Source organism: Hyaena hyaena, unplaced genomic scaffold (assembly GCF_003009895.1).
Source record: "Hyaena hyaena isolate Hyena2069 unplaced genomic scaffold, ASM300989v1 scaffold_1444, whole genome shotgun sequence".
Classification (NCBI taxonomy): domain Eukaryota; kingdom Metazoa; phylum Chordata; class Mammalia; order Carnivora; family Hyaenidae; genus Hyaena; species Hyaena hyaena.
The window spans coordinates 285,882-303,573 of NW_024082073.1; the positions used below are offsets into that span (position 1 = coordinate 285,882).

The following is a 17,692-nucleotide window of genomic DNA, read 5'->3' on the forward strand; positions in this document are numbered from 1 at the left end:
TGGCCTCTCCCCACTAGGTGGCAGTAGCATCCCCCAGGTATGACAACCAAATTTGTCCGATCTTGCTAAATGTCCCTTGGGGCAAACCCCGACTCCCCCACTAGAGAAACCTTGAGTTCAAACATTTCCCCCACAGTGAAATGGGGAAATGTCCTGTGACCTTACAGGACTGTAACCCCTTGGGCTCAGAAGTTCCTTCCCCTTCCCTTTTCCTGCGGCCCCGAGGTTTCACTTTCACTTCTCAGCCGGCTGGTCAGGAGAGCTGCTTCATGCAGGCCCAGCGTCTGTTCCCTGTTCGCCTGTTCAGTCAGTATATGCTGACAACGCCTGCCCTGGCTTTTCTTCGCCACTAAAATTAGGAGTCGAGACTTCTCCGCTGGGGCCTCAAGGTGCGTGGGGAGGTTTGGGGGGCAGAGGGTGGGAGACGCCAGAAGGAAGGTACTGCACAAAAGTGTGTGAGTGCCATTTGTGGCTCAGACTTGCTCTGAAGGGAAGAAAAGCCCGTCTGCAGGCTTCCTGCCCAGGGTGCAGACAGGCGGAAGTCTTGATTCTGGAGATGGATGGCTTGGAGAGAAGAGTGCCCAAGACGTGGAGGGCATTGTTTCTTTCCTGGAGGGGGGCCCTTCTTTCTCTGGGCTGCGCCCATCCTCATCCCTTTCCTATTCCATGGTTTTAATTGTCTACCTTGCTGAGGAGAACTGGAATCCTTTCTCTCTCTCTTTCTCCAAGGTGAATAGAATGTGTCTTCTTTCCCCACCACTACGTCCTTGAAGAAAAGCTGGCAAAAGAGGTCCCTGTTTTCCAAATGTGTAAAAACCTAAGCTCCTAGAGTGAGTGGGGCAGGAGACAGAATAGAGTTTGGGGGCACGGCAGGGATGATATTGAAGAGGAGGATTCTCTTGCTCCTCCCCGGAGAACCAGCTGCCGGGCCATCTGTAGCCTTCCTGACATCTCAGCAGCTGGCCTTCCGTGGGCCCTTTTATCCCGTGTCCTTTCAAGTTCAGTCTCAGGAGTCTCCTGACGCTTCCCTGAAGAACGGTGCATACACTTCCTTCCAGCAGCCCACTGCCACCGCGTCCTTGCCTGACAGAGAGTTCTTTCTTCCTCCTCCTTCCTCTGGAGACACACCTTTGCACGGTTACCTCAGTTCTCACTATTTTTCTTTGCTCAGAGCTAATTAACAGGCACTGATTATTGCTCACAAGGAGCCCAGAGATCAAATGGTCTTGCTAAGAAATTTGCTCTGTGACTGCTAGTGACCATGTCCTACCTTGAGCTCACAATGTGAGCAGTTTTCACATTGATGAATTTGTTACACACCTCTGATGTGTGCCCGTTCTGTCCTGTATTTCCACTTTCCAGGAGTCACAGTGACAATCTTCCTGGGTGCCTACACTTTACTCCTGGAGAGGGTCTGTTTCTGCCCAGACACTGATTGCCGCCACCGCCCCCCCCACCCCACCTCCCAGGTCCAAAACAAGGCCCAGGATATAGGATGAAATAGATTTATTTATTCATTTAAACAATTCATAGGAACTAAAGCTGCTGTTGTTTAAAAAAAAAAGTGCAATGAATATGCATTCAACATGCAGTAAAAGGTAAATACATATAAGAACTTAAGGTCTAGTTGGGGAGAGATTGTAAACAAACAAATAACTGATATGTACACAAGAAGGTGACTAATATCACTGGGGAACAGCTTTTAAGTGTCAAATGTAGTGACCTGGTAAAGGCCTTGCAAATATAAGTTGTTTTCATGAAGGCCTCATTCTGAGGAGATATTTTAGTAGAATCTGAAGAATGTGAGGGATTTTAAGTCTTTAGCATGGGTTTCCTCCTGAGATTGCAAGGAGGCCAGTGAGAGCTGGGATGGAGAATGCAGTGGGAAGAGAAGGAGGTGGCCTTAGGAAGAGGCAGGAGGAGGAGGTGTCTAAGGTGGCCTTACCTAGAACATAATGGTGACCCGCTGACGTTGGACAGCATGCGTTTGAACAGAAGGATGACAAGACTGGTGTCTGCTTTGAGGGGCACTCTAGTCAGGGACGTAAGAATAGCAATGGCAGCACACTGCAGAAGGGCAAGCAGTGATAGTTTAGAGAGAGTCATTTCCCAGAATCCAGGCAGGAGACACAGGTGGCTCCTGCTAAGATAGTGGCGGTGAAAATGGTGGGACTAACTTGAAGGAAACACTTTTAGCAACTTTTTTTTTCATTTTTAAGGGTTTATTTTATTTTTGAGAGACAGAGAGCACGAGCAGGGGAGGGGCACACACACACACACACACACACACACACACACACAATCCGAAGCAGGCTCCAGGCTCTGAGCTGACAGCACAGAGTTCGATGCAGGGCTTGAACTCACAAACTGTGAGGTCATGACCTGAGCCAAAGTTGGATGCTTAACCGACTGAGCCACCCAGGCCCCAATTTTTTTTAAGTTTATTTGTTTATTTTGAGAGACCCGTGAGCTGAGCGGGAGAAGAACAGAGCGAAAGAGAGAAAGAAAAAAGAATCCCAAGCAGGCTTTGTGCTGTCAGCGCAGATTCCGACACAGGGCTCAATCTCATGAACCTTGATATCATGATCTGCGACAAAATCAGGAGTCAGACACCCAGCCGACTGAGCCACCCAGGCCCCAAGCCATATAGGCATTTTAAAAGCAGTAGATGTGTTTTCCATCAACAGGGCATTCATATAGATGACTTCTCTCTAAAATATATTTTTCCTTTTTGTCATTCCATATCCCTTCTCACACCTTTTGGGTCAACCTTTGCTTATTCAAGCAAGGGGCGATATCTTTGATATGTTCCTATTTGGGAAATTATTAGTTCTCCCAAAACCTGCACCTCTAGGTGGTAGAGTTTATCACACCTTCCAGACCTCTGAAAGAGGATTCTGAGGAGTTGTATGCACCCCAAATCTACTTACTGGATGAAATAATCTTCATAAGCTACTTCATTCAATTTACACATTTCGATAAAGAAAGTACTCTGATTTCTCAAGGACTTTGGTATAAAGAATAAATAGGTCATGTGGCTTACAAATTGTTCTAAAATTGTAAGTAGTAAAATGCCTTCCCTATAGTGGCCCTTGCTGTTTCTGTGAGTGTCTCTGGGAGTGAATATGAGGGAATGGAGGGGTTCTGAATGGGACAGGTATATTTGGAGATAAGCACTTCTTATGTTGAAACCATGTCTGTGGTCTCAAAGTTTACCTATTGGAGAACAGAGAATTAAAGAAACAAAAAGACAAAGTGCTGATAAAACAAAACAACAAAAAAACCAAAAAACAAAAAAAGAAAAATTCTAATCACCTATGTAGAAATGAGGAGGTTCCTTATATATTCATCAAAGGTTATGTTCCTGTGTTCTAGGCACTAGGGATATGCAGTGAACAAAAACAAAGTGTTGGATCTATGTGCAGATGACATTTTAGAAGTAGGATATTTATGTAAAAGATATTATATAGTGATAATAAGAAAAAGATGGCAAATGTACAACAGATAATATATATATATTGGTAATTGTGCTGTAGATAAAGTAATCATATTAGGTCCTTCTGATGAGATGATACTTAAAGAGGATGTTGAATGAAGTATTAAGAGGAAGTCGTGCAAATATTAAGGGGAGATCAGTTTCAGGCGGAAAGAAAAGCAAATTCAGAAGCCCAAAGCATTAGCAGCTTGCCCAGGCTACTGAGTTTCATTTCTGCTTCGTTTTTCCCCTCTTCTCTTTTGTCCTCAGTATTTTAGTCTTGGCCCATCCTTAATGTCTGCAAAATTAGACTCTTTTTTATTCATGCCATTCTTCCCTCATCCCCTTTCAATCTGCCCAGCCATCCAGGAGTCTTTTAAACAAGAAGAGCCTCAGGACTAAGGACAGGAAGAAGACAGGGGAGACGTACTATGGCTTTAAAAATCTTGAACATACAGAACGAGGTGTCCTGTCCCCTCTGCCTGGAGCTTTTGACAGAATCCCTGAGTCTAGACTGTGGCCACAGCTTCTGTCAAGCCTGCATCACTGCGAACACCAAGGAGGCGGAGATCAGCCTGGAAGGGGGAAGCAGCTGTCCTGTATGTGGTGTCGGATACTAGCTTAGAAACTTATGGCCTAATAAGCATCTGACTAACATAGTGGAGAAAATCAGAGAGGTCAAGTTGAACCCAAGGGAGCTGAAGAGAGAGCTCTGTGAGTGCCATGGAGAGAAACTCCTGCTCTTCTGTAAGGAGGACAGGAAGATCATTTGTTGGCTCTGCGAACGATCTCAGGAACACCGTGGTCACCACACATTCCTCGTGGAGGAAGTCGTCAAGGAATGTCAGGTGGGCCCCAGGATGGAGGGAGAGGTAGAAGATGGTACTTGGCAGGAGATGTCACCCTTCCATCCTTCTTTACTCATGTTGGCACCAAGGAATTAAGCCCTGTAATCTCTTCCACTTATTATCTCTTCCGTTACACTGAGCTTCCAATGTTTGAAGGACATTTCTGTGTGTTCCTTACACTGACATAAAAAATAAGGCTAAAATCTAAAGCCTAGACCCTTGGCCACCAGTGAGAGATTTACCTTTTTCCCCTTTTGTTATATGGATGGGAAATTCCTTTCATGAGCTTGGCACTCATTGTTCCCCTCAGCAGGATAGTTGCTGTTCAACCTTGTGGATTGGATGTAGAAAGAGTGTCAGTAAGAGTACAGGGGTTTTCTTGCCACAACATAGTCGATCTTTTATGAAAAGGGGGTATTGGGCTATTAGTGTTGCGGAACGGTGACTTCTGTCACCCAGGAATAAAGGATGTATCCCCCTTAGCCATTCTCCCATATCATAGATTCTAATCACAATTTCTGTAACCTGGTCTCTTCCGAGATCAGCCTGATTTCGTCCCCATTTATTCTTTGCTGAGAAAACTCATAGGTTGACTCTGGTGTGACTCTATTCTCATAGGAGAAGCTCCAGGCTGCTCTGGAGAGGTTGAGGACGGAGCAGCAGAAAGCTGAGAAGCTGGAAGCTGACATCAGAGAGGAGAGAATTTCCTGGAAGGTATGAGGAGACTCAGAGGTTTTTGACAAAAGAATCTTGGCAGGACCTTCAGTCCAAATCACAAGGAAGACCCTTCCTCTTTGTTCCCTGACCTAGAATGCATCCGGAAGCCATTCGATTAGTTCTTTTTGTCCTGTATCTGTTGCAATTGAGGGCAACATAGTCTGAGGCCTGTTTTGGCATGTACTAAAGGGAACATAGCAGGAAATATACCAGCTTTCTCAAAAATTGCCCCTGCGCCTTTATTCCCCTGTCGGTTAGAACTCAATGAAAAGATATTTCTTTTACTGGCTTCTAATCCCTTCCACAGGAGGCTTTCAGGCTAATAGACTCTTTACCTCTCTTGTTTGTCCAACCTTGTAGTACCAGATACTGGCAGAAAAACAAAGGATACGAACAGGGTTTAATTGGCTTAGAAGCATCCTGGACAGTGAAGAGCAGAGAGAACTGCAAACATTGGAAGAAGAGGAGAAGAGAATACTGGATAACTTGGCTGAGGCTGAGGCTGATTTGGCTCAGCAGAACCAGTTGGTAAAAGAGCTTATCTCAGATCTGGAACTTCGCAGTGAATGGCCATCAGTGGACCTGGTGCAGGTAAGAAGAATCCCTCAATCTGGAACTCTTCAAACACAGTCTAAGTTATCTTCTTTTCTGTGTCCTTGGGCTCTAATCTTGGTGTTGACAAGAAAAGGTTCCTTTGGTCTTCTGGAGCCCTTCTCCGTCGGAGATATCATAGACAGTTGAATATGAGCATTCCAGGAGAGTATCCTACTTTATTGTTTTATGAAGTAAGGGAATACATTTGACCTTGGAGAGAAGATCTATGGTATCCAGAGATATCCTCTAGGCCCCTTTTATCTTTGATCTAGTGTTGGACATTTGTCAAGTTTTTTTCATTCATCTTAGCCACAGGCAAGTGCATGCATTTTCAGGTTTAAGAAGTGTATCCTTTTTTTTACATTAAAAAATGTGTATTTACTATCACAAACTTCTCTTGTTAGAACACTGACCCTTTTCTTATGCATAGAAACATATATATGTATAGAATGTGACATACTTGAGTGGTGTGAGTCTGTATGTGAGTGTGTCTGCACCAGGAAAGGTTGCTCGTGTCAGGAAAGCATGCTGGGGCAAATCTTTATTATTTTTTTATTTTTGAGAGAGAGACACAGTGTGAGAAGAGAGGGGCAAAGAGAGAGAGAGACACAGAATCCAAAGCAGGCTCCAGACTCTGAGCTGTCAGCACAGGGCCCAATGAAAGTCTCGAACGCATGAGCGGTGAGTTCATGACCTGAGCTGAAGTCAGACACTTAACTGACTGAGCCACGCAGGCACCCCGCTTTTTTTTTTTTAATTAAAAAAAAGGTGTATTTATTTATTTTGAGAGAGACAGAGAGAGCACAAACAGGGGAGGGACAGAGAGAGAGGAGAGAAAGAATCCCAAGCAGGCTCTGTGCTGTCAACTCAGATCCAGACGTGGAGCAGGAAACCACTAGAGATCAGGATCTGAGCCGATAACGAGTCTGACGCTTAACAGACTGAGCTACCCTGGTGCAACTATAGAGACCCGAGGGAACAATTAACTAATGTTAAAATTTAGACAGTTTTTTTTTGAAGCATTATTAGTGTAACTATGATACTGAGCATGAAATATGATGGTCATTCAGGGAATTTCAGACTTTTCATATTTTTTGCTTGAATTCCTATGTATCTATTGCCTTTGCTGGATTTCCAAACACTTCTTTTGTTTTATTCTTGATATCAAGAAGAAGGATATTTGAATTTCGTGTGTTGGCTGTTGCATCTTAGGTTTTGTTTTGGGTTTTTTTTGTTTTGTTTTTTATCAGAATCACCTAGAGTGCTATAAAAAACCTTAGCTCCTCAGGCCCATTGTAGTAAGATAGGTTTTGAATTTTTTACCAGGTTCTCAAAGTGATTAATACCAAACAAATTATGATAAAAACTGCAGTAAGTCTTTTCAATAAATTAGGCTGGGGAAATAGAATATCCACATACAAAAAAATGAAGTTAGACTCCTACTTCACACCATATACAAAAATTAACTCAAAGCAGATCAACAATCTAAATGTAAGGGCAAAAATTTTAAGACTTTTGGGAGAAAGCATAGGTATAAATCTTTTTGACTTTGCTCTAGGCGATAGCTTCACAGATATGGCACGCAAAATAGAAGCAACCGAAGATAAAATAAATTGGAGTTCATCAACATTAAAAACTGTTGTGCTTTAAGGGACACTATGTAGAAAGTGAAAAAAACAGCTCACGGAATGGGAGAAAATGTTTTCAAATCATATATCTGATAAGGCCTAGTATTCATGATGTATGAAAAACCTCTAACAACTCAATAATAAAAAGACAACCCAATTCAAAAATGGATAAAGAGCTTGAATAGATACTTCTCCAAAGAATATATGTATATATATATATATAGCCAATAAGCATATGAAAAGATTGATATCATTAGCCATCAGGGAAAGGTAAAATCAAAACCACAATACCAAGGATTGACAAAGATGTGGAGAAATTGGAACACTCATACTTGCTAGTGAAGATGTAACATAGTGAAGCTACTTTGGAAAACTGCTTGGCAGTTCCTCAAAAAGTTACGGATAGAGTTACCGTATGGCTCAGCGATTCCATTCCGAGGTACACACCTAAGAGATGAAACCATATGTCCACACCTAAACCTGTGTACAAAAATTCATGGCAGCCTTGTTCATAATAGCTCAAAAGTGGAAACAACCCAATTGTCCATTAAGTGAAGAATGCACGAACAAAATGTGTTATATCCAAACAATGGAATTATTTGGCTCTAAAAAGAAATTAAGCACTAATGGATGCTACAGTGTGGATAAGCCTTGAAAACATAAGTGAAAGAAGGCAGACACAAAAGTCCCCTATTGTGGGATTCTGTTTATATGAAGTCTGTAATTGACAAATCATAGACATAAAAATTAGGTTAGTAGTTGCCAGGGGCTCTGAAGAGGGGGCAATATAAAATGATCGCTACTGAATGTACAGTTTCTTTTTACAATAATGAAAATGTTCTGAAATTAAATAGTGGTGATGGTAAACATATATATTAAAAATGTACTAAATAGTGCACTGTAAAAGGTGAATTTTATGGTATTTTGATTATATCTGAGTAAAACCAAAAACTTTGTGAAAGGCTTATTCCTTTTCCCTTGTTTATAATTCATCCACAAGCTCTTCACAACTCTTTCAATTGCCAACTTCATGAAAACTATTGTGTTTATGTTACTTGTCCAGGCATCTGTTCCACTTATGCCAGCTTAAGTTAGTATCTGTTTACTTGTAATAAAAACAATACTCAGTAGATAAACATTATAAATTCTGTTGGATCTGCATCCCATATTTAGATAACATCTTCAAAGAATGACAAGTGGGCCAACCAAGAACCTCACTCTTATTCGATTAGGGAATTTGGATATTCTTTTCCAAAAAGTTAAGATATATGCTATTGATTGTGGTGCTGTCCCTTCATAATTCTGTCTCCTGAAAGTTCTTATAATTGCTTTCCTTTTATCTGGTTCTTCATTGTAGTTATTGGGATGGGTAATTTTACCATATGTCTCTTGTTTGTTAGAGGGGCTGTTGTTTGCAGGGCTACATTCAACACTGACTGGGAAGAATGAGCTGACAAAGACATGCTAAACTTGAAAATGGATGAAAAATTAGATGAGATTTTAGGTTCTTTCCCTTAAGAAAGGAGGCACTTCTGTTCTTAATGTTTTTGTCATAGTTATTACATTGCGTCATTTTCATTTTAGAAATTTTTGTAGGATTACACATGTATGAATGCTGATAGGCAGTTAAATGATGGAGTGAAGATGGTACCTATTATTTTATCTGTTTAGTATCCATTCCCCCTTTTTCTCATAACAACATCTGGAATTTCATTCTGATGAAACACCAGCATGTCTATTTTTATACATCTCCTTGTTCGAGACTGAGAAAATCAGCATTATCAAGGATGGATGGGTGAATCTTATGTAAATTACCTTATCTAATTCCTATATTCCCACAACTATACAGTTGGACATATGACCCAATTTTGGTCAATGGCTTGGGGTGTAAGATTGTATTGTCACAGTGAAGAAAATTGTCTTTTTGCATGGGAATTGTATCAGTGAAAAGAATTTAAACCAGGAGATTTTCAAGTTGCTATCAGTTAAAATCTGAGGATAAAGTCCACAGATAAAGAAGAAAAGAGAATTATGAGACAGAGAAAGGCTAGATACATGATAGCATTTGAGATTCAAGATCCATTGGTGACTGAAATAGTACCTCTCTGGCCACTTTTTTTTTTTTTTTTTTTAATTTGAGGAGGTGGAGGATTTTAAGGCAATGTTAGTTGGCTTCTTGTCATGTACAACCAAACTATACTAATACAGAGAAGCAAAACTATTCCTTGGGTTTGATTGTAAACCCAGCTGGTGGCCTCTAAGGGTAAGGCCAAATATATTGGTATGTATTGTTGAAAACAAATCCATAGTGGTGATGATGTGGAAATGTAGATTAGTCGAAAGACATTAAGGATGTAGAATGGATTGGCTTACAAGGATGATTTAGTGTTTGGGACAGGGACTTGGTGAATATTGGTACCATATTTGACAAGTGGACATAAGAGAAAAGACAATTAGTTGGTGAATAGTAGGTTATATTTTAGATATTCTGAGATTCTAGTACCTGTTTCTTCTTCATTGTGTAATGTAGTATCCTGTATACATGATTATAGACAATAGGCAATGATTAGATTATGTAAAGTTTGGGATCATCGGTACCTACATGTGAGCTGAAATTTAAGAAGTGGAAAAGGTTACCTATCGGCAGTGTATGGAGCAGAGCTTTGCTATATATAAACTATGTATTCTGCAGATAGAGATAGTTTTATTTCTTTCCAATATAAATGCTTTTTATTTATTTTTATTGGCGAATTGCCTTGACTGGAACCTCTGGTACCATAGTGCTTTTTTTTTTAATTTCTTTAAATTTATTTTGAGAGTGGGGGAGGGGCAGAGAGAATCCCATGCTGTCAGCATAAAGCCTGATGTGGGGCTCAATCCCATGAACTGTGAGAGCTTGACTTAAGCTGAAGTCAAGAATCAGGTGCTCAGCTTACTAAGCCACCCAGGTGTCCCACTTTAAATAGAAGTAGTAAGAGTAGATGTTCTTTTTAAAAATTTTTTTTAATGTTTTATTTATTTTCAAGACAAAGAGAGACAGAGCATGAGTGGGGGAGGGACAGAGAGAGAGGGAGACACAGAATCTGAAGCAGGCTACAGGCTCTGAGCTAGCTGTCAGCACAGAGTCTGATGCAGGGCTCGAACCCACAAACCGTGAGATCATGACCTGAGCCAAAGTTGGAAGCTTAACTGACTGAGCCACCCAGGTGCCCCAAGAATAGACATTCTTGTATGGTACCCATTTTGTCAAATGTGTTTTTTTTCTTGTGTCTATTCATGTGGCATTTACTTTTATTCTATTAATATAATGAATTACATTAATTGTGTTTCTTAATGTGAAACCAACTTTGCATTTCTGGGATTAATTCTACCTGGCCATCATATATATATAATCTTCCATATTTTGCTGAATTCAGTTTTTTAGTATTTTGTTGAAGTTTACATCTATACTCATAAGAAATGCTGGCCTTTGGTTCAGTTTTATTCTGATGTTGGTCTCATTTTAGTATCAGAATAGTATTGGCCTCATAGAAGGATTTGGGAATTGTTCCCTCCTTTTCTATTTTGGAAGAATTTGTGAAGTATTTTTTAATTATTTCTTCTTTAGACTTTTAGCAGAGTTCACCATTGAAACCATCAAGTTCAATGACTTCTTTGCAGGAAGTTCTTCATTTCAAAACTCATCACTACATGTTTTAGTTCTATTCAGATTTTCTATTTCTTCTTGAATCAGTATTGGTAGTTTCCTGCGTTTTTAGGAATTTGTCTATTTCATCTAGATTATCTAAGTTGTTGACATACAATTGTTCATAGCCTTTATATTCTTACTAATTTTTGTAAAAGTCAGTAATGTCTTCCCTTTCATTCCTGATTTTCATAACTTCTCTTTTCTTTTTTCGTGGTATGTCTGCATAAAAACTTGTCAATTTTGTTGATATTTTAAATAGTTCACTTTTGATTTCTCTGATTTTCTCTAGTGTTTTTCTATTCTTTCTTTCATTAATCCGGCTTTACTCTTTATACTCCTTGACTCATGTTTTCTCTCTTCTTCCTAGGACATGAGTGGAATCATGAAATGGTGCGTATGGGTGAGCAGGAGTGGTCCTTTTGTGTTATGAAGAAAGGTTTGTAGCCATAAGAGTGATCTGGTGGTCAATCAGAATGAAAAATCTTCCAAATCAGGGAAATTTGGATTATTTTAAATTGCTGGTCATGGACAAGGACTTAAGTGTTCCTTATCCAACTGAGAATAGACAAGATTCAATGCTAGTGAATTCAGTGGCTGGAGTTCACAGAGGTAGGGCCAGTAAGGGTAATAAGGATCAGGGATTTCACTATCAGAGTCCGGTGACTTCACTTTGTTCTTATTCTTCTTCCTGTATTCTACAGGTGCTTGTCCAATCACATGGAGGGCTTCATAAGCCCTAAAATAGGTTATAAGGGCAGCTCCTGTGTAGTTACTTTGTTTACATGGAAATATAAAAGATTAGGTCATTTGGGGTGCCTGGGTAGCTCAGTGGGTTGAGTGTCTGACTTCGGCTCTGGTCATGATCTCACGGTTTGTGGGTTTGAGCCCTGCATCAGGCTCTGTGCTGACAGCTCAGAGCCTAGAGCCTGCTTCAGATTCTGTGTGTGTGTCTCTCTCTCTCTGCAACACCCCCCCCCCCACCACTCATGCTCTGTCTCTCTTTCTCAAAAATAAATAAACATTAAAAATTTAAAAAAAAAAAAAGAGTAGGTTATCTTACAAGATTCTCTTTAGATTTCCAAAAACAAACATGAGCCTCAGGATTAGTGACTTTGACCTTGGTCATATAATTAATTTTAGAAGCTTATATGGGAAAGTGTATTTCTTGTGGCTTAAGTTGCCAACCCACCTGAGAGCATTAAATTCCTTACAAACACTTGTAGTTTGGTGGTCATAACTTCTCCTTTGCCAAGTGTTTTAAACTTTTTCCAGAACCTCTGCAACCTCCAATGTTATTTGTGAGTGATACCACTGGGGTTCAGGCTTTGGACTAGGTCACAAGTTCACAGGCTCTCAAAAAGAAGACTATGGCTCTCACATCATAGGTAGGATCCACAGCCTCACTACTGATCTACCTGGGAACACACATCTATGGCCTCCGTGACGACTTCCTCACATATTGTATACCTTTTTTAGAGGTAGCTAAGGCTTTTTCTACACATTATTTCATTGAATTTTCTATTATGTCCATGAGATATCAAGAAAAGTGTTAATTATTCCATTTTTAGAAGAAGAAACTGTTTCTTTGAGGTAAAGACCTTCCCAAGGACACACAGATGGCAAGTGGGAAGGGAGACATGAGCACATTTCTTCTGGCTTCAGCATCAGGATTCTCCCTTCTCCCCAGGTCAGGCTTCTGAGGGAGGAGGGTTCAAGCGCACCAGTGGCATGGAAGGAGAGAGGAAGGCAGTTGTATTGTTAGGATACAAGGTAAGAGATGTCGGAACAACATTTTTTGTCATGCCTAGGAGTGAGATCTGGACAGTAAGGAAACCAAAAACTGTTTCAAAAAGACTGAAGAGTTCATTCCGTGCTCCAGATCTGAGGGCAATGCTGCACATGCATAGAGGTGAGGAGCACCAGGACAGGAGGGTGGGTATGGGAGCCCTGTGATATCAGGGACTAACCTGGTACAGTTTCAAAGAGAGGATAGAAAGGAGGAGGGTATTCGGAGAAGGAGGGATATTATTGCTGAGGGAGATGCAGTTATATCTAAGGCGGAATAGCTAGGTGTCTAGTTCATTATCTCATTTACCAGTTTATAGTCTCCAAGTGCTCCCCTCTGCTGGCCCTACTGTGGAGAAGAGATAGGTATTGGTGCTTAATCATTCGCTTCTAATTAACATCATTGAATCTCTTATCATTTCAGAGTTAACACATGTCCAGTGCTACTGGGGTAAGAAGTTACTGGTTCTTCAAATCCCTGTGTTCTGATCTCCTTTCAGAAATTTGTGATTTCAGGGCATTTGGGTGGCTCAGTCAGTTAAGTGTCCAGCTCTTAATCTCTGTGCTCAGGTCTTGATCTCAGGGTTGTGAGTTCAAGTCCCATGTTGGGCTCTGTGCTGGGTGTGAAGCTTACTTAAATTTGTGTGTGTGTGTGTGTGTGTGTGTGTGTGATTTCAGAGATCTCATGATCTTAGCCCCATGTGTTTATATATATTATATATACATATATAATACACATTTCTCTATATATTTTAGTACATATATATGAAATATATAGTGTTTTACCCCTTCCCCAATCCATAATACAAGCTTTACCTGGTCACTTCCCATGGTCTCTCTTTCCTGATCTTATAATTTTTTTTCCCCTACAGTGGACATCACGCTGAATCCAATCAACTTAAATTTAAACCTTGTCCTTTCAGAAGATCAGAGACAAGTAATGTCTGTGCCAATTTGGCCTGTTAAATATTATAATTATGGTATCGTGGGCTCCCAATATTTCTCCTCAGGGAAACACTACTGGGAAATAGACGTGTCCAAGAAAACTGCTTGGATCCTAGGGGTATACTGTAGAACACGTTTCTGTAATATAAAGTTTGGTGTTAGACGAGGCACAAATCATCGAAACATTTTCTCCAGATACAAACCTCAGTTTGGCTACTGGGTTATTGGGTTACAGAATGAATATGGTTATAAGGTTTTTGAGGATTCTTCCACCTCTGATCCCAAGGTCTTGACTCTTTGCATGACTGTCCCTCCCCATCGCATTGGGGTTTTCCTAGACTATGAAGCAGGCATTGTCTCATTTTTCAATGTCACAAACCACGGATCACTCATCTACAAATTTTCTAAATGTTGCTTTTCTAGGACTGCTTATCCATATTTCAATCCTTTGAATTGTCCAGGCCCCATGACCCTGTGCCCACCGAGCTCCTGAACCTTCTTAGTCTATGTAGCACCCTTTCTCCTGGGTTTATCTACACCTGAGTTTATCTGCACCCTTCTGAACACCTCTTCCTTCCTTACTCCTTCTTTTATTCTAGAATGTCTTTGTGCAGTGATTGTCTGCATGTGTTAAAATAAACATGCACTTTTTACCCTTTTCTCATTTAATTCAACTACCTTTATAGTTTTGTTTTGTTGTATTTTAGTAGCTGTTCTGTAGTTTAAGCCTATGTCAGTACCTTGATTTTTTTCCCCCGCACAGATTATTGAGGCTCTGTTCATTATTTTCATATTGGATAATTTGCATTAATCTACCTGTAAGTTCACTTAGTCTTTCTTTTGTGATCCTGAATTTCTCTTAAGCCAATCCTAGATTATTTTTTGAGTGATTATAGCCTTTAGTTTTAGTATTCCAATTAACAAAACTATTTTTATTTGTCTTTTGACATTTCCTATTTGCTCATTATTATAAGCATGTTTTCTTTCATAACCTTAACTTTAGATTTCATGGCTGCTGTGAAGTCCTTGTCTTTTTTTGTTGTAAATCCTTGTAAATATGACATCTGGATTATCTTGGAGTTGATCTCCATTGACTGCTTATGCTCTTGAGTATGGACCATGTTTTCTAGTTTCTTTGTATGTTAAACAATTTTAATATGTATCTAAAATTCCCCCAGGGGAGTTGTAAATGAAGTGTAAAGACTCAGGATTCTGTTAATTTTTCTGAAGAATATTTTTTTCTTCGGGCAGTTAACTTGGTTGAACTCAAATTCGAAATACTCCCCTGCATTTTACAGCAGGTGAAATCTCTGGTCAATTCATTTATCTGTCTCAAACATGTGCAGTTCTGATTGTTGCTCAGTGTATATGTACAGTTTGGGATTTCCTTCTCTGGATCTCTCTTTTATAGACATTCTTTTACCATTTTTCAGCTGCAGGGATAGCCCCAAATCATTCTTACTCCTCTTCAAGCTAGTAAGTTTGCATGTTGCTGAGTTTTAAGTGTCTTACTCACTACCAGTTGAGGTTTACTTTCAAATAAAAAGCCACAAAACCAGGAAACTCATCCAATAGTATTCCCTTCTGCCCGTTGTCATTTACACTGTAGATTTCAAGTGTTTTGTCACTCTCTAGTGCCTTCATGTTTTTTGTTTTGCTTTTACAATTGTTCAAGGTTCATAGTGTTGATGTATAGGTAACGGGTACTGTTTTGTTAGAATAAATACCTCTTTTTTGGAAACAGAGCAAGTTTTGCTTGCCCTGGATATCCTAAACTATTAGTTCAATTGTTGAATTTTAGGGTTTTTTTTTATATACAAACTGCCAGATTTTGTTCAAAGTGGTTATACCATTTTGCATTCCCACCTATTTCAGAAAGGGAATGATGATGGTATGGATAGGATGGTTAATGCAGACATACTAAGAATCGATGTGTTTTTAGGTATATCTGGTTAAAACTGGAGGGGATTGGAGAGCTCAGAGTCTGAGTGATGGCTGCAGCATAGTGGTATTGATTGCAGTGTTTAAAAGAAATGAGCTTCTTTACCCAAAGACCTCTTCTCTATCCAGTACTTCTTCCTTTGCCAATCCTTCCACAGATCCAATATCCATTATTTTACTCCTCTTCCTCTGAATCTCTGAAATGACACCATATCCATGGTCAGTATCTTAGGACTCTCTTATGAAACCTAGGTTTGCAGCTGAGAGAAATCGGTGGGGAAATCATGTCCTGTCAAGATACCCAAAAACTTGGGCAAGCAGAACATCTGAATTTACTATGCTTCTCTCACCATACATATTTTCTCACCAGAGCAGAGTATGTGGGTTTGTTCCACATTCCAGTTTATCATCTTCTGAGTTACCAGGAAAAAGAAATCTTTATTAGGGCTCTGTATTTCCCCTCCACTCATTATATCTCCTGCTTGGAGAGGGATGTAATGAAGTATCTCCCCCTTTGGCCCATGGATTTTTAATACTTTCCTATTTGAGAAAATCTAAGGGTAAATAAAGCAAGGGTTACAGTGGGTAAGTGGATACAGATAACACACCAATCCAAGTAAACCGTAGGAAGAAAGCTGGAGGTATGAAAAATTAAGAATTTATCAGATGTGGAAACAACCCCAGAGTCCATCAACAGATGAATGGATAAAGAAGATGTGAGATCTGTATGCAATGGAATACTACTCAGCCATAAGAAAAGAATAAAAATCTTGCCATTCAACAACACAGATGGGCCTTGAGGGTGTAATGCTAAGTAAATTTAGAGAAAGATAAATATCATATGATTTCATTTATGTGTATAATCTGAAAAACAAAACAAGCAAATAAAACAAAACTCATAGATACAGAGATCAGATTGGTGGTTGTTAGAGGTGGGAGTTTGAGGGTTTGCAAAATGGGTGAAGGGGATCAAGAGGTAAAGGACTTGCAATTATAAAATAACTCATGGGGATGTAACATACAGCCTGATGATTATAGCAAATAATACTGTGTTGCAAATTTGAAAGTTGCTACAAAAGTAAACCTTAAAAGTTCTCATCACAGGAAAAAAATTGTTTCTTGATTCTTTATGGTGACATATAGGAACTTGATTTATTGTGGTGAACATTTCACATTGTGTACCAATGTTGAATCATTATATTGTACATCTAAACTAATATAGTGTATGTCAATTATACTTCAATTAAAAAAATGATCTAAGGGGAATCCCATATATGTTATTGATACCAGAAGGATAACTGAATTGTCTGATGTGATAGCAACTGTGTTCATAGCAAGAACAGTGGACTAGAAGCATGATTTATCAAGATGTTCCATTCAATTAAAAATATTTTTATAATTATATATCTGTGCGTCTATCTACTCTTTATATGAAATGACTTCTAATAAATGTGAGGCAAAAGGCAACAAAACAGGGTAAGTCCCTACCTGACCTCATGAAACTTGAAGTTGGGGTGCAGTGTGAGGTGGGGTGGTTATTACCACTGATAATGTCAGTAATAACACTAGGTTTCCTGCTGCATTTCTCTCTGTTGCCTTGCACTTCTGCATATTCAATTACTTTTTAATTTTTTACTGTTTATTTATTTCTGATAGAGAGAGAGAGAGAGAGAGAGAGCATGAGCCGAGGAGGGGCAGAGAGAGACACCGAATCCAAAGCAGGCTTCAGGCTCTGAGCTATCAGCACAGAGCCCGATGCAGGACTCAAACTCCAGGACCATGAGATCATGACCTGAGCTGAAGTCTGATGTCTAACCAACTGAGCCACCCAGACACTCCTAATTTGTTAATGTTTATTTAATTTTGAGAGACAGAGACAGAGCACAAGCGGGAGAGGGTCAGAGAAAGAGGGCACACAGAATCTGAGGCAGGCTCCAGCCCTAAGCTGTCAGCACAGAGCCCAATGCCTGGTTCAAGCCCATGAGCTGTGAGATCATGACTGGAGTCAAAGTCGGGCACTCAACTGACTGAGCCACCCAGGTGCCCCTGCATATTCATTTTCTAACGGTAT

General features: G+C 40.0%; 1 protein-coding gene across 1 annotated transcript; it reads left to right on the forward strand.

Moving 5' to 3' along the window:
* The first annotated feature begins 211 nt into the window (after nt 1-211).
* On the forward strand, nt 212-16,334 carry LOC120225584 (tripartite motif-containing protein 34-like). The gene is given in 8 exon segments (XM_039223772.1): nt 212-389; nt 3,837-4,323; nt 4,942-5,037; nt 5,401-5,631; nt 11,318-11,340; nt 12,759-12,859; nt 13,160-13,186; nt 13,608-16,334. Coding segments are annotated over 7 exon segments (1,461 nt in total). The 5' UTR covers nt 212-389; nt 3,837-3,906; the 3' UTR covers nt 14,174-16,334.
* Nucleotides 16,335-17,692: the final 1,358 nt, after the last annotated feature.